The sequence below is a fragment of the Salminus brasiliensis genome, chromosome 12 (genome assembly GCF_030463535.1).
Source record: "Salminus brasiliensis chromosome 12, fSalBra1.hap2, whole genome shotgun sequence".
In the NCBI taxonomy this organism is placed as follows: domain Eukaryota; kingdom Metazoa; phylum Chordata; class Actinopteri; order Characiformes; family Bryconidae; genus Salminus; species Salminus brasiliensis.
Genome location: NC_132889.1, coordinates 23,331,287 through 23,354,646, shown reverse-complemented (window position 1 = coordinate 23,354,646; position 23,360 = coordinate 23,331,287). Strand labels below are relative to the sequence as shown.

The following is a 23,360-nucleotide window of genomic DNA, read 5'->3' as shown; positions in this document are numbered from 1 at the left end:
CGTAGTCGGCAGGATTCGAACCTGCGCGGGGAGACCCCAATGGATTTCTAGTCCATCGCCTTAACCACTCGGCCACGACTACACACGTGCTACACGGCCCTCAGAACAAGGCTCAAGTAGAAATCCCACAATTCATCCTACAGAAAGTATCTAAACGCTACAGAGAAAATTCACTTCACGCTACATTTCCACGCGAACGATCGTCTAACTGAATATAGCTGGACGTTTCTGCGGTGTTTCCGGACAGCCCGGCGGGGTTGGCCGGTGTAGCTCGGGATTTTCTGTTAGCTTTCGCGTTGCGTGTGGACGGAGTTTGGGTTAGCTAAAGAGGCTAGCCAAAAACAGCCAAACTGACAAATAGCAGAGCAGGACCGTTGCGAAAGTGTCGCATTACGGAAAGCTGGCGAAGTGTGGAAAGGGAAAGCCGGTGTTTATCAATTTTTTAAAACGCAATTTTGTGAATTCTCCATTTCTTTATTCCAGTCAGAGCCGTGAGGCCCAAACAAAGCCAACCTCAGAGAACTTGAGGGTCGAGCCTACAGAACCTGGCTGAGCATCCCCTCTGCTGAAGTCCACTAACATTGTCCCCCTGCCTAGACAGACATGTGAGTTTCTTGAGACTACAGATCCTCTAAAGTATCAAAGAGGAAATTAATATTTGGAGACATAAACCGTTCCCTCGATTTCATAAATTGTTCCCTTAATTTAATAGATCGTTCCCTCGGGATAGAGGGGGCTCTTCAGTAAAACTGAAACTGTGAAAGAACAGTTTATTAAACTGTGGAATGATTTCAGTCTTTAAATATGTTTCTACCTTTTAATTAAATTGTATTTATATAGCTTTTTTTTTTTTTTTTAACAAATGTCATTTACAGAGATCCGGGTCCGAGCCTCTTTTGAGCAAGCTGGTGGCAACAGTGTGAAGGGACATTACTAAGAAGTGTCAGAAAGGATGGGGAGCTCCTCAGCCTGTGACTCTGAGGCTGTCCCAACAACAGTGGATTAATCCTGATGGCTACCTGAGATACCCAGAAGAAGAAGACTGAAACGTAAATGAAAAGTGAAGAGTGTATTTGAAGAGGGGATGGTATGGACCGTGCTGTAAATTCCCCACAGGCCTCGAAGTCCTGAGAGTTTCCCCAAACTGAAACTGACTTTGGTCAAATCACCAAGATTCATTACCCATTCTATGGTAGACATCCTGTGTGGTAAGCAGAAGACCCTCACGGTGATCACCTCCAACCACTTCACTCAGTTCCACAGTGTGACCTGTGGGAGCTCCAGATCATGCATTAAATGAATGGGTGAGGCCCCTTACTATAGTTCAGCTTCTTACACCCCATCTCCCAATTGTGCTAGTTGTACGTCTAAGGTATCCCGTGAGGAGGAGAGCTCCACCCAACCTATAGATTGCTCAGAAGTGAAAAAGGATGCGGGCATGAGGAACAGTCCTGGGGAAAGCTGAATAGATGGAAGTGATTTAGAAGGAGAGTGTGTATATTAAGTGTGTAAGAAGAGCAAATATGGACAAATGAGAAGAACTGTGTGTGTTGACTGTTGTACTTTTTAACACCATGAATGCAGCTCTCTGCCAGGATCAGATTTAAGAGTTCACATTTAGGCCAAAGCTTTCTCTGAAGAACTTTAGTAAACGGTGTCTCGGGCATCAGGCAACATACCATCACTCTCTGAGCGGTGGCTTTCACAGGAATTCAGATCTTCAGACATCTGCTTCTCATCATCACCACCACCACGGTGAAAAGTTGGGTTGGTAGGTGTTTCTGTAGCAAAGCATTTCTCATCAATACACTCAGATTGATTGATTTTGCTTGCATCTTATTGACAGTGAGGGCTCGGTGGTTATTGATCACAGGGGTGTAGATGCATTACCTGCGTCTGCAACGCTGCCACTTACGAGCCCTCGAGCAAGGCCCTTAACCTCTCGATGGTCGTCTGACGACCCTGCGCCCTTACCCCGGCCCGGCTTTCCAGACTGGGATATAGCTAAAAAAGAAATCAGCCTCGTTAAAGTGTACAAATATAATAACAACAAGGTGCTTAAAAACACGTAGCCTTATTATGATCGTGTGGGAACGTGGTGAGAAATCGGCGGAGTTCCCCTTTAAACGCGCGTAAATTCCGGATAACTGGGTTTAAAAAGCAGTACGAATTAATGCTGAACAAAAACTCCTGCCTCCTGGTGTGTGTTTATGTGCTGAGAGTCAGAAGGATGCTGCTGTTGGAAAGTTGCAGCGCGGAGTGTTGTCACCGTAGCTGGGACCATGTGACTCCCGCGTTAAGGCCTGCTGTCTGTTTTGAGCAGACGGAGAGAGGAAGGAACATGGCGGCTGCGAGCGACCCGAAGCGGGACGCCGGCCATTCGCTTTGAGCTTTCTTGCGCTAACAGAGGCCGTGGCTCTCCGCGGGAGCGCTTGCATCTGCATCTCGGCGAGCTTAGCTTTCCGGCGGTGCCCGAAATTCCGACTTCTGTGCGCTGGGAGTGCGCGCAAAAAGGGCCGAAGTCGACAAGAATAGATCTGGTGTATATATATAATGAGGGGGAGAAGAGGCAGGCCGCCCAAGACCGTGCTGATGCAGGAGCCCTCCACAGGGCCGGTGCGAGGGCTCAGACCCCGCCGAGGACCGAAGGTAAAAAGCAGAGGGGGAGCGGACGACGATTTCGTGACTCCCAGCAAGCGGGGGAACCACCACTCGTCGCGGGCCCGCAGGAAAGTCGGCTCCGCGGCATCGAGGGGCAGAGGCAGGGGCAGAGGAGCTGCTGGACGGGGCAGGGGGAGACGGAGCGCCGCCAGCGCCGTGGTCTACGACGACCACGAAAGCGATGAGGAGGACGACGCCGTGAGCCTGGCGTCCGAGGAGGACGAGGAGGTGGAAGAGGAGCCCATAACGGACGAGGAGGACGAAGTCATCGACAACGAGTCGGACTATCTCGAAGAGCTGCCCGAGGAGGAGGACGATGATGCGAGCTACTGTACGGAGAGCAGCCACGGCAGCACCCCAGGTACAAGGGAGCCGCTAGCGGGCTGAGTCCGCTCTCATTCACGCCCCGCTCTTGTTGTGCGGGTCGAGCACCGCAGCCGTGCCGGAGCTCCTTGAAGCCATATCTTTCTTGGAGAAAAACTTATTTGACACAGTGCGGGCTGTAACACTCAAAATGGAGTATGAGCTGCTAGCTGAGCAAAGACAGGCCCAACTTTTAGCACCAGTGCTAACAACTAGCTAGCTAGCTAGCTAGCTACCTTCCCTGCTAACAGCAAGTGTCACCATTGTCACAGCCTTAAAGCTGCGCTTTAAATGATGAACGAATGAACGTTGAATTAGTTTAGGTTTATACTGGAGGTTATTTCATATACTAAACTTTAAAATAAGTGTTATCTGGGTGAAAGTAAAATTAGCATGCTAGCTAGATAAACGTCTGAGAAATGCATTCAGCTAGCATCTAGCTAGCTTCCAGGCTAACGTTAGCCTGCTAGCTAACTAGCTAGCAAATTAAGCGCGGACGGAGTACGAACTCCTAACGGGCTGTAGCTACTTCTTGCTCTGAAAAGCGATGCCTGCACCCGTGTGTCTTGTGAACATACTGGCGGCTTGAGCACAAAATGAAGCTCATGTTAATAAGTGTGATTATTGTTTGGGCTGGCTGGCTATCGTTAGCTAGCTGGAGCTCCCAATGTGGGCTCATAATGAAGTCTTAAAAAGTTCTCCGAGTTAGCCGGTCGACTGGCTAACTGTTGTTTTTGTTGAGGCAGTGCTAACAAGAACACCGTGTTTGCCGGCCTAATTCATTCATTCCTAAAATGAACCCCCTTCCTGTCACGTATTCTCGCCCCTCTCCTTCACTTCAGTTCGTCGCACCCCACCAAAAAAGCTCTAAAGCCTCACGTCGTTGTTGTGCGAGGGGCCGGCAGAAGGTGTGTAGCCGAGCTAGCGCCCACCCTTTCAGCTAGCGCGCTTTCATTAGCGGAGCAGCTACGAGGCAGCAGGTTGAGGAGTCTAATGACAGACTCGCATGCGGCCGAGTGTTTTGAAAACGGGCGCCAGAGCGGTTTCACCTGATGCACGGGGGGAGTTACATATGATTGGCAATATCGGGCGGACTCTGTGAAAACCTCCTATACTTTGACTGGATTTTTTTTTTTTTATTAAGATCTTGGTTCAGGCTCATCTTTTTTTTTTTTTAAATGGCTACACGTGTTTATACACTTCATTTCTGTTCATAGTTTTAAAAATGTAGCTGCAGACACAGAAGTTCCTCAGCTCGAGATGGAGGGTGTAATATTTGGCTTTATGAAATGCATTGGATTTTTCCAAAATGGCTCCAGATATTTATGTGCTGTTTATTTTTTAGTGTAATAACCCAGTGTCCTAGTCCCTTCTCTTAAAATCCATGTACACACTGCTTGGTGCTTATCTTTCCCTGAAACTGTGGATAAATATACAGCAATATATTTTTTTAAACTTTCCACATAATGGAAAAATTAATTTACTAAGCTTCTGGTTTTTATAGACTTGAGCATCAGCCCTTAGTTAATTTTATTATTTTTTTTTTTTTCTTCAAATCTACAAAGTCATTAAAGAGTATTAATAAGCACTTTACGTAAGATGAGAATCTAAACTTTGGGGATCCTGTTGTAAGTACTCATTCTCACCACCACTCCACAGGAGGAACTACACAGCCAGGAGCATCATCCCTCTGTGTGTGTGACTAGGTTTAACTAGCATTAACACAATTTGCTACAGAAATGAATCCTATTGATTCCATCCCTACTTTTAACCTGGAGTTTCCAGTCCTGACCCTGGAGTGCTCCTGTGCTGCATATTTTAGAGTCTGCCCTGTTCTAACACACCTGATCCAACAGATCAGCTGTTTACCAGGCCTTTCTTGAGTTGAAGTAGGGGAGGTGGAGCAGGGAAACACTGGAAGCGCTGGTTTGAAGCACTTCCTCTTATGATCTGTGCAGAATGTTTTGGATGGGTCACTTCCATGTGAGCTTAATTTTTAATTTTTTTTTGTAGGCCGGAGGAGACGGAGAGCCCACCGTCCACGCTCCCCTATCCTGGAGCAGAAAGAGATCCCCGCTTTGGACCTGCCCGCATCGTCTGAAGACCTTCTTATTCCCGCAGAGCAGTTGCTCAATGCCTCGGCCATTTACGAGGTCCTTCGCAACTTCAGCACGGTGCTGCGTCTCTCACCCTTCCGCTTCGAGGACTTCTGCGCAGCCCTGGTGGGGCAGGAGCAGTGCACGCTGATGGCAGAGACGCACGTTGCGCTGTTGAAGGCCATCCTGCGCGAGGAGGACACGTCCAACACCACCTTCGGCCCGGCCGACCTCAAAGACAGCGTCAACTCCACGCTGTACTTCATCGACGGCATGACTTGGCCGGAGGTGGTGCGGTCTTACTGCGAGAGCGACCCCGAGTACCGGGATGTCCTGCCTCACCTGGAGGGCGAGGACTACCCCTTTGGACCACTTGAAAGCAAGGTGAAGGTGCTGCAGTTCCTAGTGGACCAGTTCCTGACCACCAACCTGGCGCGCGAGGAGCTGATGTCGGAGGGCGTGGTGCAGTATGACGATCACTGTCGTGTGTGCCACCGGCTTGGCGACCTGCTGTGCTGTGAGACCTGCTCGGCTGTGTACCACCTGGAGTGTGTGAAGCCTCCTCTAGAGGAGGTGCCTGAGGACGAATGGCAGTGCGAGGTGTGTGTGGCACACAAGGTACCTGGCGTCTCTGACTGCGTGATGGAGGTCCAGAAGAGCCGACCGTACCTCAGACAGGAGCCGATTGGCTATGATCGGCACCAGAGGAAGTACTGGTTCCTGAACCGCAGGATCATTGTGTGAGTTTTTATTTCATACTTGCTGTTTTTTTTTTTTTTAAAGCAAGTAAGCTAATAAATTAACATGATTTATCACTCACGCCACATGCAGTAGGTCAGCCAAGACTTGGTGATTTGGTGTCTGATGTGTGCTTCTGAAGTTTACAATAAGAGAAGCCAAGCTAGCATTGCTAACATGCTGAACTTGGACAGTCACCAGTCTCATCTTTGTAAATACATGTCTAAAATATCTCTTACCACTCCTCCAGATCTTCCTTTTTTTTGCACAGGCCAAGATTTAGAAAGTGCTATGACTTCCAGTATGACTATAAACACACACTTTTGTCTCTGCGTAGCTTAATAATACTGTACAAAACATTTCGAATCCCAAGCCATGATGCTTTGCCATCAGCGGCCGGAGACGGAGAGAGCATAATTGGACATGCGGAGTCCACTCCTTCATCCTCTCATCCAGTGTTGACTGGCACAGGCATTTGGTTAACTGGTGTGGTTTCCTCTGAGTGCGTTGGCTGTACGACGATACCTCATCAGTGTTTGAAAAGAGGTGGTGGCTGGCGTTGCGCGTTGATACGTTTTGAGTAGCAGATCAGTTTAGATTTTGGCTTGGGATGAGATTGGTGACCATCAGAGTCTAGTGTTTTTTAGCAGCTTTAGCCTCGCATCTTTCATTGCAAATCTAAAGACGCACGCCTCAGACACAAACATGCTTTGGCTTATTGCCTACTTTTGGGATAAGTGATAAACCAGGCTCATTTGGTTCCTTTAACTTCTTATTTTAGAATGATAAACTATAAAACCATAAAAAAATGCATTTAAAGCACAGTGTGAGAAAATGAAAATAAGTGAGTGAGTTTATCTGGCTCTCCTTCTTACTCTGAAAGAAGTATCTTGATACAAATTGGCAAATATCCACTGCTAATATTTTTATAAGTTTTTAATGACTTGGATACTGTAACACCTGGTCACTTTATGCATCTTGTTAATCAGGATTACATCTGGATATGGCCCAGCCACACAAAAATAAACCAGTGCAAATGCAGACACATTAAAACTGATACAAATCCAGGCACTCAAACCACTCCAAGACTCATTTAACCAGCGTTACAGCAGTGTAAACGCATCCGTTTCTGCAAGACACCAGTAACGGCTGCTGCGCAACAAGTGAATTTGCATATTCCGTCCCACACAGCACGATTTCAGTCTGTCTAACCGGAGACGCATTTGACTGTCAAGTGTAAATGCTTGTGGCTAAAATCTTATGAGGATACAATCCAGATACTAGTCAGAAGAAGTGACCAGGTGTAAGCAGGGTCTTTGTTGTGTTGTGATAGTGCTGAGAAGCACAGTTTACAGGCAGAGATGTGAAACTAGTCCTAGGCTGAGAGCAGCACAGTGTGTTTCTTGCTGTTACGCACCTGATTCAGCTCATCAGCAACTCTCAAGCTTTCCTAAGTTGAATCAGAGGTCTGTGCAGGGAAACCCTGCATGTTGGGTTGCCAGATTAGTGTGTCTAACCCTGCGTGTCTTACAAAAAATACACACGAATAACTTAATCTAAAACTGACTAAAAACTAGAAGCTGTGTTTATTCTGGCCTGTAATGTCGGCCTCTCCTCCAAACTAATACAGTGGGAGATTGTGTAAGGTACAGTGGTAATGCAAAAATACTTGGCCTCGCGAAACTCAGTATGATGGATTTTTTGGACTATCTGCTTTAGCACAGTCGATGTGCAGAGGTGGACAAGCTTCTGGTACTGTGGTTCTCCTCGTGCCAAAATCCTACTGATCAGTCTGGTGCATGTGCCTCACAAGCAAGCAAGTGTGCATCTCTTTGAGCGAGCAGTTTATTCACAATTGGAAGGAATACGAAAAAAAGCCTGGTCGGGCTGGATATACACTCAACCTTGTATGCATTTACTTTCACATGGAAATTAGGGGTTCCATTAAAGATCAGCGTTCATTGGTGTGCTTGATCTGTCACAGAAAGAGAAGAGCTTAAGAAAAGCATCTTTATTCACGTGGTGTATTTTCACTCCTAGAGCCTAGAGTTTTCGAAGCCGCTCTGTGGTGGGGTTCTGATGGCTACCAGCATCGGTGTATCTGTTGTGTGTTCAGGTGTTGCAGGCCCAGTTAGATGAATGGAGCATTTGTCCTTGACACGCTTTGGAGAACGTATTTCTATTAGTGTATGTAGGCACCTCTGTTTACCTTCCATTTTTCTCCCCGATTTGGATCGTTAGTTACCCAGCTCCTATATATACATTCTCCCCCTATCACAAGCAATACTCCCGACACACTGTGAGGACCGGCACACGCCTCCCTCCTCCGACACATGCGGAGCCAGCCATCACCTCAATTTTCTGACGGCAGTGTTGGCCAGCATTGCACTGCAGCGATGTGGGGAGAAAGTGCCATCTACCCACCCTGGAACCCACCCAGTTGCGCTCTCTCAGGGGCCTTGGCTGCCAGTGGCTAGCAGCATGACCGGGATTCGAACCAGCGATCATCTGGTCATAGTGACAGCGCCTTATTTCGCTGGACCATTCGTGGGCCCTTTCCTTCCCAGCATTTTTGTGCAAGTCAGTTGTTGAAGTAGGGAAAGTCATTCAGAGTTGTTTGTCGTCTTTAGTCACTTTGTGAACCTACACGTGTCATCAGCGTTTCAGATATCATCGTGGTTACCCAAAAACCTTGTATGTCCATTTTTACAGTTTCTCAGTTTTTGATATACACTGAAATGTGATGGTTGGTCCATTCGTCATGTTCAAAATGACATGACAAAAGGACCAATAGAAATGACCCACGGTGACTTGACCCAAAGTGGAAATAGCCACCTGTGGCTCGGATGACCCTAGCAAGACAGCATGGCATGGGGACTGTATTAGGTGACAGAAGGTGTTCGGTATATAGGTTAACTGGTCCACCGTGGTGCGTCTCTTGCTCTGTACCCACTTGCAGGCGTCGCCCTTCCTTCTCTGGTATCAGTGGAACCACCCTTGCATATGACATGTGTGTGTATAAGTTGTATAAAATGTAGGCCTAGGTTTTGCACCAAGAAATTCATCATGCAGAAACTGTCATTGGGAATCCTCTGTAAGGCTTTACGAGTTATGTTCAGTGCATCTCTGTCCAAGATTTAAGTGCCTCATATTTAGAGATCTTGAAATACTTTCAGCTGCTTGCCAGATTTAAAGCATAGTCGGTGTGCTTTAGGAGGCCTCTGATGATATGTTTGCAGTGCTTCAGCAAAACGCAGTGAGTCACTTTGAATGTAATTGGTATGTAAATGTTCCCATTGTATGTCACAAGTACAAAAAAAACAAGACTTGTCCATTTTGGCTGCCAGCTAAAGCTCTGTGTGTGTGTTTCAGAGAGGAGGATGGCGAGGAGGAGCTGGGGAAGAGGATCTGGTACTACAGCTCTAAAGTGCAACTGGGGGAGCTGCAGGAGCTGATGGATAAGGAGTTTTGGGAGAACGACCTGTGTGCGGTCCTGGAGGAGCTGAAGGAGGAGATCCACGCTCACATGGACATCACTGAGGAGCTCACCACCAAGGCCCGCGGCAACAACAAGGCCTACCTCACTGTCGTCAACGGTAAGAAACCTGTGCTTAATCCTAAACAGATCACCACTGCTGTAACTCAACCGTGTGTCTCCAAAACAGCAACTTTAAAGGAGACCTCTTGTAAATTCACTTTTATAGGCTGTCCTAGGAGAGAGGGGGGGAATTTTGGGGGGAGGGTGGAGGCCGACCATACATGTTGAACTTTTTAAGCTTCGTTTGCCCTAAAACACCAGAAACAGTGAGCATGTGAGCCAAGTCTGCTGAGATTCCCAAGCAGTAGGTTTAGAAGGCGAGAAGGTTTTGTTTTGTTTAGTTTTTGGTTCAACAGACAAAAAAAGACAAAAAGGAATTCTAATTAATAAGAATCAGATCTGTCTATTCCCGCTAAAAGTGTGTGACCACATGCACTGGTGGTTCACTGTTGAGGCAAGCTGAAGCAGCGAAGCTGAGGCAGAGAGGGTGTTCAGTTAGGCAAGCAGTAACAATGCTTCAGAAGAATGCCTCAAGAATTTGCTAATTATTAATGAACATCGAACACTGCAAACCATTCTCCAATTATATGGGCAGTTATAATGCAAACAGTAGTCTTTTTCATCTTAGTTTCATCTTTAGTTTTCTTATTTATTCTTCTATGTCTAAGATTTATTTAGATGTAATGAAAACATCTCCTAATAAGCCTGCAGAAGACGAGAAATTGTTTCAAAGCAAGTGAAGCAGGCCTTCATCCAGAATAATTGAAACCTTTTTTTTTTTTTTTTTTTTTTTTTTTTTAGTCAAATAAAGTAGGCTGATCTTGTAAAATAAGTTTTAAAGGTTAAAGCTGAAATAAAACATGAAATAAAATGGGCTATAAGAGCTTATTGTAAAAATAAACACATGCTGCTGTCCGTCTCAATATTCCACAATTTCATATGGCAGCTCGACTTTATATGTTGCTAATTCAAATTAAAAGTCTGTGAACGTTCATCGTTCACAACGTCTGATTTACTGACGCTCCCAAATATGTTTCCATATGGGGTAGGGGGGGGGACCTATGAACTAGTAGTCGAATCTTCATATTCGACTAATCGGCAAGCGCCCTAGTCATAACACAGCCCAGCCCAGAAACCTTGTAATTTGCTTTGAGTGTAGCTAATGCTTTTTTCCATTAGCCTGGTAAGGGGTTTTGCTTAGTATGTTAGCATTGAGCTAATGGTGGTGAGTTTTAGAATGTTCTAGCGGCTCTCTGGATCAGCTGCAGACGTTTTGAAGCATGTAACATATTCATTACTCTGGATGTCAGTTAAAATTCAGAGTCTGTCTCTGATTCTGAGCTTAGCTAAAGGCTCGGCTTACTCTTCTGAGCATAGAATATGGCCTAGAGCTTGCTTTTTATTGCTATTAAGTCCAACACCAGTGTTGTGCTATGTGGCCTTACATCGCTGTTCTACACTCTCCTGTGCATCAGAGATGTCTGTGTGTGTAACGGCTGGCAGCCGCTGAAAGTTTAGGAGCTGGCCAAGGGGATGGGGTTGTTTAGTGGGGGTAGAGAGGGAGGCCTGCTCCCTCTCACAGAAATGAGCAGAAGATCTGGAGTGCGTGTAGAAACACTCACCTTTCTTACGAAAGGCAAGTATGGCAAAAAAGTGTTGTATTCACAATTCACGTTTTTGTGGATGGTAAATCCACAAATACGAAGACAAGTAATTTATTTGGGAACCGTAATACATTTTTTAAAATTTTGTATTCCCAAAATAAGTTCTTCCAGATGTTTTCCTGCATGCCCACAACACAGGCGTGCCACCCTTCCTGGTATACAGAGCGGTTTCTCAAAGGTCAGGTAGCTTCTGTCAGAAAGTGGTTCTTTATTAGTAGCCTCCCTTTGCCCCGTAACTCCCTTTAGCACAGCCTGTAGGGGGTGCTGTTGGCGTTAGATTAAATCCTGGTAGTAAATCGGCCCAAGTGTGCTCAGCTTGCTTCATTGGTTCGGACCTGATTTAGTAAACTAGGGTTTTATTCCAGACACCCAGAAGGACTGCTTCTGAGCGAAGGTGCTGAAGAGGATGTTATGAATGAGAGGCTGAGGGTGGGAGTGGTGCACACTGGTGTAAAGGAAGCGCGCGGTTGTGGGAGTTGTGCGTCTTCATGCGCAGAGATCAGAAACGCACCTGTGAAATTTTGAGACGCTCACGGGTTTGTGTGCACGAGCTTGCGTATTTGCCGAGGAGCCAGCCGATGTGTTTCCTGAGGGTGAAATGTCAGCAGCTAACAGCTCTACAGTTTCATGCTGTCATTAGTTTTGCTGTGAGGGATTCGGAATGACAGAAGAGCACTAGAGAAGGAGGAGAGGACAGCATGCATATGAGCATTCAGTCTCTCTGACGCTCTACCTATTCATCTGTCTGTCTGTCTTCCTTCCTCCATTGTTCACCTCTCTGTAGGCGTTTTCCCAGCTGAAAGTCCGGACCAGGGTTCATGGATTTTGGTTTCACATTGCTATTTAGCGAGTGCACTAAAGAACTTTGTGAAAGCATCCTCTTGCTTTCTGCTGGTCGCGCTCTTTCTCCCTCAGTTGCTGTTTTTATTTCTCACCCTCTCGCGTCTCTTGTGAGAAAAGTGTGTGTGTGTGTGTGTGTAGTTTGATTTATTCCCCTGTATTGCAGTGTTCATTATACAGTCAGGTGCCGGAGAACGCTCGCTAAAAATAATTAACGTTCCAGCTCTTACACTTATCCAAGCAATTCCTCATCTCTTTCATTGTCCCGCGCTGTTGTAGCACAGGCTTTATGCGCTGTTACAAGCTGCTCAGGTCTATTAAACTCTCTTAATGCTGTCGGTAGTGGGACATTGGGTCCTCCGGTTTGTTCAGTTCTGAGTGACGGGATCCTTTGTCGCCGGGTGTCAGCTTTAGGGAGACTTATCTCTTCTAGCACACCGCTGTTTAGCGGCACGGCACTGCTGATCCAGCGTTGTTCTTAGGTGTGTAGGAAAATATTGATTCACTTGAGTGTCGTGAGAATGTTGTCAATACTATATTGATTCTCAGTTCTTTTACTCCGATACTCAATTTTCTTCTTTATTATTATTATTATTATTATTATTTTATTTTTTATAAAAGTTAATGTGACGGCTGTATGTAAGTTGCAAGTAGGTAGCGCAAATGGTTCTACGTATACGTGGCGTATAGACCTCAACCTGCCATATTTTAAAACTGAAAAATGATCAAATTCGACGTTTAGTTTGCTCACAAGGTGAAAAACTAAGTTGTATGTGTCTCACAACAAGTGCAAATGTTAAACTGCTCTGAACCAGGAGAGAGAAGCTGGTTAACAGTCTGCTCACAACAGAGCAAATTCAGGTCTGGCTAACAAAGCCCACTTATAAACATTTAGACAAGAAGGATTTCGTCTAAGGATTTAGCTGAAGAACAGAAAGCTGTAGAGTAAAGGGAGTTGAAGGAGTGTTTCAGCTGTTTTCAGAGCTCCTACGGCACCCCCTCCCTGTGGCACAAGTATTTGACACATCCGTCAACAGACGTCCTCATTATGAGACAGTCAGCATTAAATACCGCGGTATACGATATTACCGTTATACCGGCCCAACCCTATCTCGATATATTACCTTGCTTGTAAATTGAATTGTAACCTCTGTATGGTGCTGAGTATTGTACCGCCCGGTTCTTGCAAATACACAGCCCTAGTCCGTCTCCTCCAACAACTGCCGTTTTCAAACGTGCACAGATCATCAGGTTTCACTCTCACTAATTGCCAGTACATTTTGAAAGTGCCGACTTGAGGCTGATCTGGTGAGCTTTGGAATTTACCGTTTATATTAACAGCTAGACAAGTCACTGATTGTCATACTCCGAGTGTGAAATGATGGTAAATTCAGTGCCAGTGCAGGCTACACTCCCGCAGGTATGTTTCCCCTAAGCCATTTATAGCCGTGGAGAGGCTTACACGGAACCTGTAGTGTGTAGGAGTGAAACTCATCTTCGGCAGATGTCTGCTGAGAGATGCCACTAGATAAGAGCTTGTTTGATTTTCATTTGTTTCTTCACTGTACCAGTCTGTTTGTGTGATCATTTCTCTCGTGGAAAAACCTCCCCACACTTTCTTTAAGATTTTGATAACTTGAATCTGGCCGTTGTATGTGTTTTGGACCAGTTGATATGGCCCAGAATGACTTGAGTGCTGGGAAATGTAACAATATTTTATCATATCGTAATAAATGTTAGTGTTATAATATATAGGCTTTTCTAAACATATTGAGGATATTGTTAGCACTTAAAGAACACTGATCAACTGCACGTTACATTACCAGCAGCGTAAGTAGTTTGTAAGAGTCCATTGCTACTGTTGAATTCAGTTTGTGATGACATTGTGATAAATATTGTGCATCATAAAAATGTCGTTAAATATCGTGACGTAATATTTTTACCATATCACCCAGCCCTTCTTGGAATGAAACCCCCCCCCCTCTCTTTTTTTTACTAAATACTATTAATTCTTGGTGAAAATGTATGAACAAAAGGAATCTCAAGAACACATTATTCTATTTTGACTAACAGTCTACATCCAAAGATTGGTGTCAGACAGTGGTTTATTTTGTGTTGTGTTTAAGCTCTGACCCCTAGATGGCGGCGCTGTTCTCTCTTAAGATCCCGCTGTTCTGATAAACATACCACCCTATGCATAAAATCTGTGTCGCAGCTTATTGAACGGAAATTTATCTGATTAAGTGAACCTCTTAAAAGTAGCCTCTGGGCCATTGAAGCCGATAGGTGATGGGTCTTGGTTTCACTATAGCTGTCTTGCCCCTGCTTTAATGTACTGTTTGTGTCCTGTGAGTCTACTTTTCTTCGTGATCAAAAGTGTCTGCAGTGCTCTGAACAACAAGGCAACAAATATTGTGTGAAATGGGGCTGGCAAAATAAAAATTGACTTTCAAATATTTGTCAAATTTAATGAAAGCGTGCACATGTAAATGTGGAGAATGCAACTCTGTCACTCATTTACACTCTGTTACATGTTTGCGTTTAGCAGCATCAGACCAGTGTGTTTCTCTGCTTTCTTAAGAGCTAGCGCTCTAAAGAGTGTTCAGTGCTTTTTCCATTGCTTTTAATTCTGTATATTGCCTGAAATACAATCACATCTGCCTGTTTTTGCATTAAGGATGAGCGAATTACACTCTTTTCCATGTGAATTCACAATGACCTGTAGCTTGTTTAATCATTAAGTCTCATGTTGGCTAATTTTGGACTGAACCCATCCACAATTTGTCCATAAATTGTCCACATTCCTGCCTCTGACTGTCCTTCAGAACCAGTGTTCAGTATCTTTGGTTGAATTAATATGCAGGCCATGAAGAATGGAACTGTCAGAAGACCACAGACACACTAGTATTCTTGGCTTAGACCCTCAAACATGCAAAGAAACGCTCTTAACTTTTTAGAACAAGACTGAGAGGTATTTGAAGTGTTTGCTTGTATAGTAGTGATTGTGTTGCTTTATTTAGCAAATTGCTTTATTTAAAAATCAACCTTTTGCAGTCTGATTTTACTGTTCAGTCAACAGTGTATATATATATATATATATATATATATATATATATATATATATATATATATATATATATACACACACACACACACACACACATATATATAATGTGTATATATATGTGTGTGTGTGTGTGTGTGTGTGTGTGTGTGTATATATATACACACACACACTTATATTTGACTAATATTCAAAACAATGTATAGTGTTTTACATGCATGTTAAGAGTCCTTGTCTGTGTTTTATCTGTACAAACGTGTGTGTGTGTGTTCGCAGACGAGATCTTAGATAAGGTAAAGACCCGGCAAGAGGCTGAGCTTGAAGAGGCCAAACGGCGAGTGGCTGAGAAGGGCAAGCAGGGCTCAAAGGTTGGCGAGGGAAGCGAGGTCGAGAACACAATCTCCTCTGTGGCTGATGGCTCTTCACCACAGCTAGACTCTGGAGATAGGAGTGTGGCGAGCGAGAAGGCTGCAGCTGATGGTAAGAATTGCCTGTTTGTTTTTTACTGTTTCTTATTGCCTGTGATCAAAATGCAAAATCTAAAATCATGATGGACAGAACTTTGAATTCTGCTCTTCGTAAAAAAAAAATTAAAAAAAAATCCTCATGACGTCTGAAACTGCAGCGATTGGTTGAGCATGTCTGTGCATTTGACACAATCATCCGTTGTATTGTTCTATCCCCAACATCCCTAACATAAAATATTTAAACAAGCGGTTTAGAAAGAACAGACGTTCTGTAAAGGCTCGTAGCAGAGGTGGAGGACATTCCCTCAGCATTGCATCAGTTGGCCTTCGGTTGAAGTTGTCATTGGTTTAGTCTGCAAGGTGACCTGGAATGGATGGGTGTTTGTATATCTGTGCTGTACCTGTTCCACAGCTGCAACTCTCCCTGCTGCTGAGGACAGTAGCATCGGCGTGTCTGGACGCCCTCAGGCTGACCCGCCTAAACCCGACCTCCAGAGCCCTCCAGGGGGTGCTGCCATCACTGCCCCCTCCACTGCAGCGGCAGAGGAACCTGGAGAAGGGGCTGAGGCGGAGAGGGAATGGGCAGGTAACAGAGGAAAGCTCTCTGTTGTCACTTTCATTTATCCTCTTATGTCTCATCACAACTTGGTTGCGCTTTTACTGTTGGGTCATCTAGGGCTTGTCTGGCTTGTTGCTCTAAACTTTTGGGCTGCTGATTTTTCTTTATTTTTGCGTTCTATAATCCAAGTGTGTTCATCTTGGTTCATCCCTGCATGTTGTGCATAATAATATTGAGCTTGCTTTGTTTCATTTTGCACCTTGTCCTACTTGTTCTACCTGTAGGCCACACTTCATTCATGTGCATCAGAGCAGCTGGCTTTGGAATGCACATTTTCTGGCATGTCTCAACGTCTTTGCCACAAAGAACCCCTTTCCATGTGGAAAATGTTCCGCTGACCCCACAGACGTTTGGCACATCATGTTTATTCTCTAGTGTAGCGTTTGGTTTTTATATGGGTGTTTCATAACCAGGTTAATGGCTTGATTTGCTAGAATATTGAGACTGAGTCCAGATCCTATCCAGGCATGTTTTAATGGATCGGGTATTGGCTATTTTAATTCCAATCCAGTCTGTCAGAGTCTTTGGTGCCATCAGCAGGCATTATTGCCCAGCCAGCAGCAGTGGGGTAAATAAGACTTTCACCTGGACAGTGTGAACACTTGCCTTTCTTTGTTTTTAAACCAGCAGATGTGAAGAGCGCATTCAGATTTGAGTGGAGGCTAATGCTATTTCGCACACGCTACATAGACCTAGCACATTGACCTCTCACATTTCATATCAGAATTTGACCAATACAAATAGTTGATATGAATGGACACTTTTCTGCTGTGCGCTTCTCCACTATGAATCAAATCAGAAGAAATTGTGGGGAAATTTGAGACTGAGGCACTGAGCGTTTTCTCAAGGAGTCATAGTCCGATATTAAGATCATTGCTTTGGGCCTGCTTTCTGCTTATAGATGCAGCCTCCTCCTCTTCTCCATTTGCCTACATTGCCCTAATACAACATGGATTTTGGCCCTCTGCGCGCTTTCGGGTCATGGCTAGCATCTCTGCTGCACGGAGTCCTCTGCTTCCAGCCAGGCTGACAGCAGGGTTCCAGTTGTCCTCCGGGGGAAACAAAGCCTTTCTGGCACAGGAGCGATGGTAGCTCCTCCCAGCTACCTCTGCTTCACAATACCGCCATAGAGAAGTGTGCTGGACTGGTGCCATCTTCAGCCCGAGCTTTAACCAAGGCCTGCTGGCATGCCTTCTTTGCTGCAAGGGCATGGCTTGGATTGTGCTCCTGTGTTTGGTGCAGATCATGTACAGTTTGCTCCGTGGTTTCGTCGGTCACTGGCTGCTGACTGAATTTTTGTGTTCATTCTTTTGAGCATCTTTGCCCTTTCACATTGGTTGTGATGATTTTGAGGAGACTGAAGGAATACTTATTTGTTTAGCAAACATGTACAAATGTACACAGATTTTCTTCTTATCCCAACTACAGTTTGATTAGCCAAGACACCAAAATTGCAGTAATGCTGAAATCAACATTGATGAATCAGAAATTAGCATCATGCAAGCTCCAGGCAGATTTTGCCTAATTAAAATATAAACAGAATCAAGTCAGGAGTGGTTTGATGCGAAATTGGCCGTTCTGGAGAAATGTGGATACTTGGATTTCTTCCCAGTTGTGGTGACCTGAATCAGACGTCCAAGGTGTTTTAAAGCATCTGAAAACAACACAAATAACACAGTTATTGCACTGTTATCGCATGTGGACAGGCATCGGTTGCTTAGTGCCCTGATCACATTTGTAAAAGGATAATACCCAAAAATGCATGGTAAAATAATAGGGCTGGACAATATGGTCAAAATATTGTATCACAATACATAAACATTTTTACGATACATGGTATTCATCAGAATATTTTTGACATGATGCAGACAAAATGCATCAGTAGTGACCGATTCTGCTACTCCTATCGCAGCTGTCCAATGAAAAAGGTGTATTCGGTTTTTAGTTTTCTCCATGGTTTGAACCCTGTAGCTGCCCCGCACACTGTGTAAATAATCCTGGATGATTAGACCATTAGAAATGCTCTAAATTACTTGAAGTAAACTTCATACTTTGCTTTATTTTTGCTCTTTTAAAGTCACCATTTTTGAGATTTATTGAATCTGAGACAAGACAAAGACAAAGTATATTTAACATTTTGATGCCATGTAAGAGGTGTGTGATGTAGGTAGGCAGTCTACACCATGTGAGCCGATGGCTATAAGCTACCATCACTTGTCGTCCAGTACAAAACCAAAGAAGCAAAATTCAGAGGCCGAACATGTCTTGGCTGACCGCATGCAAGTTAAATATTAGGTCTTTGTGATGGAGGTGGTCCTTAAACATAAGCGTTTGACTGCAGTCAGATGTTGGAATGTTCTCTGTTCTAGATAAAAGCACGGAGCCTGCTTGTCGAGGCGATGGGGAGCCGGTCCTAGAGAGTGAACCGCCGCAGACTGCTGATGAGAACAGCTGCAGCAGTCACTTCTCCATCTCCGACTGCCTGAGGGCACCAGAGGAGCCGGACCTTGCTGACCGTTCCTCACAGTCCTCCCTCAATAGCCAGGATGATGCGGGTATGTGCAGTAACACGCTGATCTAACACGCACACACACTTGTGCACCTTCAGTCATGCTATAAAACCTGCCGTATTTCCAAGACCTGCACTACCTTCCTTAGAATTACTTTGTCAGTTTACAGGAATTTAACATGATAAGAAAAGGCCTGACTGTTTTACTATTTAGGAAAACCAAAGGCACAATCAACAAGTCCTACTTTGGGAATAATATCAAACCCCACACTGAATTGCCACTTTTGCAAACTGCAGTGTCAGCACTTCAACCTTTTCATTAGTTTAAACCACATTTGAGAATCAATGTGTGTGTTTAATAATTCACTAACTGTTGGGAGCTAAGCGCTTGCTAGAGAAAATACTCTACAGTCTACTCTACTCTCTCTGCTCTACATGCATCTGTCACTCTCTGTGGCGGTTTGGTATCTTTTTAGCTCGTCCAGAAATGCATGCGTAAATCGCGTCCTCCTTTAGTGGTATCTCTAAGCGGAAATTCCACTTCCCAACTGCAGGGGGAGCCCAGGAGCAAGAAATTGCCATTCTCACATACAGCTGCTTTAATTGAAGACTAACGGGTGCAATCATACTTTAGTAAAAGACCAGGTACATCTACATACACACATGGACCCTCTGAGATGGCCAGTTTACAGAACCTGCATTTTAACACAACTTGTTTCTTGATGAGGACCTTGCTTTGTTGAACACACCCGCATTGTTGTATTTGAAGGATATGTTCATTTTAAAGTCGTTTAAGTTGACTGGCATCTTTGGACAGGTGAGGGGAAAGGAAATGGAGACGGTACGAGATCTGGGTCGTCTATGCGCATGGTGACGCGCCTGCGCAACCCTGACAGCAAACTCAGCCAGCGGAAGATCATGCAGGACAAGGACGGCAGTTCACAGGACGGCTGCAGAGCACTTAATCAGGTAAGACAATACAGTGTGATGGTGTTCGTTCACAGCAGGCGTGGAAATATAGTGGACATGCATACAGGAGTGTGCAAAAGTCACAGACATCTGAAAAAAATATCGCCACTGTCACGCAGAAACCTCGTATCCAGGATGGCAACTTTCAGTAGACTTGAATAAAAAGATTTCGTTCTGCAAAATTCTGGATCGTTCTACTGATTCATCATGAAATTGATAGAATGTAAAGGGATTAAAAAATAAATAAATAAAAAAAAAGGTTTAAAGAGTCAGATAGGAAAATGGAAGGTTTGTGTGTAAGTGTGTAAATGCGATATGTAAAGCGGTTCATACAATAGTGTCTCAAAAGTGTCTCATTCTCTTGGCAATGCTGGAACACCTGTGTCAGTGAAGGAACCATAAAATAGCTGAATTAATTAACTGTGTCTCGATACTTTTAGACAATGAGTCTAGAAGCATGAGATTTCACATTTTGTCATCATATTCATACTGTGATGGTCATGTTTATATATACTCCTTTTCCTCCCACAGACCCCATCGCTGACTGCCTTCGGCTCTGTCAGGAAGGACCTGACTGGTAAGAGCAACCCTAACAGTGGTTTCTTTAAGCTGGGCCAGGAGGGCAAATTCCGAGTCTACCACAACCAGTACAGCACAAACACCCTGGCCCTTAACAAGCACCAGCACCGTGAGGACCACGACAAGCGCCGCCACCTCTCTCACAAGTTCTGCATGACCACTGCCGGCGAGTTTAAGTGGAACGGCTCTGTACACGGCTCCAAAACGCTAACCGTGTCCACTCTGAGGTTGACCATCATCCAGTTGGAGAACAACGTCCCTGCTCCCTTCCTGCATCCCAACTGGGCCTCGCACAGGTAGTCCTGCTGAAGGGTACTTCCCCTTCATACGAGATTGGGATGGGTGCTTTTGGGGTCAGCTATAAGGTGTTTTTTTTTGTTTGTTTGTTTTTAGGCTTTTTTGGTAGAAGACTCTGCAGTCTGTGAAATTACACATTAATAGGCCTTGTGGTATATTAAATGTTAGGGTTTATGTAATTACACATTCATATCAAGAAGAGTAAGTACGACACTAGTAATTAGGTTATTACATGAACTGTTAATGCATAACTGCTATGCTTGGGTACTGAAGTCACCTGCGTCTGTTGAGAAACCGGCCTCCTGGGGAAGTTCACACAGCAAAACCATAGTATTGGATTTTGCTGCCCATTCCAATAGAAAACACATGGTTAATCGATCAGTTTTTAACTATATTTGACTCCAACTTGGCCAAAGCTGCTGGTGAAATGTGTAAAACTAATAAGCTTTTTGGGGAAGCAGAGTAAAAACACCACTAACCTGATACACACTAAGGGAGCATGACTCTGCCCAATACAGTGAGTATCAGAGCACAGCAGAACTAGCAAAGACCACTGACGGCACAAAAGGCTTGATCTTTGTATGACAATGGTAATACATTGAGCATGGCCAAACATCTGAAGTGGAAAAAAACATAGTTAAAATGGAGAAATTTGGACAGAAATTATTATATATATATAAAATATATAAATATTTTTTTTCACAGTTATTGTTATATTGGTGTTATGGAGTAAGTGCTTTCCTCTAGTCGGGCAGTAATCTCTCCACATTCAGGGAATAAATCATCTCTAAAACGGAGCCTCTCTGAACCTGACCCTTTTTTTTTTTTCTTTTTTTTTTTTTGCCACAGGTCAAACTGGATAAAGGCAGTCCAGATGTGCAGCAAAGCACGAGAGTTTGCCCTGGCTTTGGCCATCCTAGAGTGTGCAATCAAGCCAGTGGTCATGCTCCCAATGTGGAGGGATTCTCTGGGTCACACAAGGTCAGTGAAGACAAACTTTCTGTTGAATTAGATTAATATTCAAAGTATGCTATTGAGCATGATTCATACTATGTCCTAATATCTACTGGCATATGCTGTGTAATAATATTTTGGTGTTACCTTGTGCTGCTGAATAGATCTTATATATATTAAAAATATTATAAACATACATCCTGAATACTTCTTTTAATGGAAACTCATGTTCTTTTAAAGTCCCATGCTCATGTTTAGCTAATGTCCTTGCCCCAAGCTACATAAAAAATGTAATGTTTAAGGTCAAACAGTGCTGATTAAACACGTCAGAGTCACCTTGCTCTTTTTATCCCCCCTGTTCTCTCTTGGTCTTCCCTTAGGCTTCATCGAATGACCTCCATGGAACGAGAGGAGAAAGAAAAAGTGAAAAAAAGAGAGAAAAAGCTGGAGGATGAAGAGACGATGCAGCAGGCCACGTGGGTGAAGTACACTTTCCCCATTAAGCACCAGGTAAGTGCAGTACGAGCTCTCATTCGAGTCTTTAATCTTGCTCGCCTATGGTTCGTCCAGTATTGTAAGAGTGGCACAGGAGCGTAGAGTAGCTACAAGGATACTTAACATGATGTTGTTTGAGTGTACTGGGACAATCAACCAAACTGTTAAACAGTTAATTTAATTAAACTCTTGGGAAAACTTTTGGCATGCATCCTTGAATGAAGGTTGTGTATTTCTGTTTTCTGTGGCTTTATTTATTATTATTTAAGAGGATGGGAAAGCGCTTGTGAGAAGTGCGTCTTTCACTTTCAGAGATGGTTCTGTGGGTCTTAGCATGTCCAGAAATGGATGTAAAAAGGGGGAGCCCAGCAGTAATGCTCAGGCATATTCATCTGATAATTGATGCCTTACATTGAATCAGTTTTCTTCTTTTCAGCTTTGTAAATGTAAATAATGGGTTTAGATCATTTGTGGAAAAACATTATTAAGGATAAAGAGACTTTATTGTCCTTCGCGTCACATGTGGTACATGGGGTGGTGATCAAGGTCCCAATTATTGAATAAATATAATAATTGAATATAAAAAGGGTAGACACAAATGGGAAAAGTAAAGAAATGTAAAAAGGTAGCAGCAATATGACCACAAAATATGCAAGGAGTGTAGCAGCATGAATGAATGATTAGCAGTAACATAATAAAGTGTCCAAGTGTGTGTAAAGTGTCTAAATGTCCTCAAAGCGTCAGTGCAGTGTAATATCAAGATATCAGAATGTGCCACTAATGTTCTTTATTTCTCTGTGTGATAGGTGTGGAAACAGAAAGGGGAGGAGTACAGAGTCACGGGTTATGGTGGCTGGAGCTGGGTCTCCAAGACCCATGTCCACCGCTTTGTCCCTAGACTACCCGGAAACACAAATGTCAACTACCGAAAAGCACTTGAGGGTACATAATTATTAATAATTACAGAATTATTACCATTTATTTAGATTTTGACATTGGTTCTAGAACATTGCATTACCTTAGTAGAAGTATAACCGAATAAATAATAAAAAAAATGTGATCTAGAAATTCAGAGTTGTTAAAGACACTAACTGTTTAGAGTGACAGTTGGTCATGACCGAAGTCTTTCTTGCTTCTTGTAGCAGCTAAAATTGACCGCGAAAACCAAGCGTCCTTCTCGGAGAAGCAAACCAGCCCTTCAGAATCGCACCAAGTCTCCAATTCCGTCCAGAAGCCTGCAGACGAAGACAAGCACCCAAATTCTGTCCCAGAATCAGCAAAGGAACAGTTGTCTGCTGAGGAGCAAACCCTGACGGAGAAGAATGAAAAAGAGGAAGAAAAGATGGAGGTGGATGAGGAGGCTGTGGACAAAAGTAATAACTTTATCAAGAACGAGTCCTGTGAACAAATGGACAGTAGTGCCTCAAACTCCACTAGTCCTAGTGAGGAGAAAGGTATCTATATGGGAATAGGGTGTTTATTTTTCATGTTTTTGTCCATGTTCAAA

At 44.1% G+C, this 23,360-nt stretch overlaps 1 protein-coding gene and 1 non-coding gene across 8 annotated transcripts in view; one reads left to right on the top strand and one right to left on the bottom strand.

Moving 5' to 3' along the window:
- Window positions 1-82, bottom strand: trnas-aga (transfer RNA serine (anticodon AGA)). Its single transcript has one exon. It is a non-coding gene; the product is annotated as a tRNA-Ser (tRNA).
- A 2,213-nt stretch (window positions 83-2,295) lies between these two features.
- bptf (bromodomain PHD finger transcription factor) overlaps window positions 2,296-23,360 on the top strand; it is a 40,434-nt gene continuing 19,369 nt past the window's right edge. For 6 of the 7 annotated variants that reach the window (XM_072692855.1, XM_072692852.1, XM_072692854.1 and 3 more), the window contains exons 1-12: window positions 2,296-3,022; window positions 5,038-5,860; window positions 9,231-9,454; window positions 15,241-15,444; window positions 15,844-16,017; window positions 18,420-18,605; window positions 19,377-19,528; window positions 20,060-20,403; window positions 21,254-21,385; window positions 21,739-21,868; window positions 22,660-22,795; window positions 22,996-23,307. In XM_072692855.1, coding sequence (XP_072548956.1) covers window positions 2,554-3,022; window positions 5,038-5,860; window positions 9,231-9,454; window positions 15,241-15,444; window positions 15,844-16,017; window positions 18,420-18,605; window positions 19,377-19,528; window positions 20,060-20,403; window positions 21,254-21,385; window positions 21,739-21,868; window positions 22,660-22,795; window positions 22,996-23,307 — 3,286 coding nt within the window. In that variant the 5' untranslated portion in view covers window positions 2,296-2,553. The remainder of the gene's footprint in view (window positions 3,023-5,037; window positions 5,861-9,230; window positions 9,455-15,240; window positions 15,445-15,843; window positions 16,018-18,419; window positions 18,606-19,376; window positions 19,529-20,059; window positions 20,404-21,253; window positions 21,386-21,738; window positions 21,869-22,659; window positions 22,796-22,995; window positions 23,308-23,360) is intronic. The other variant, XM_072692853.1, reaches the window with a different exon arrangement.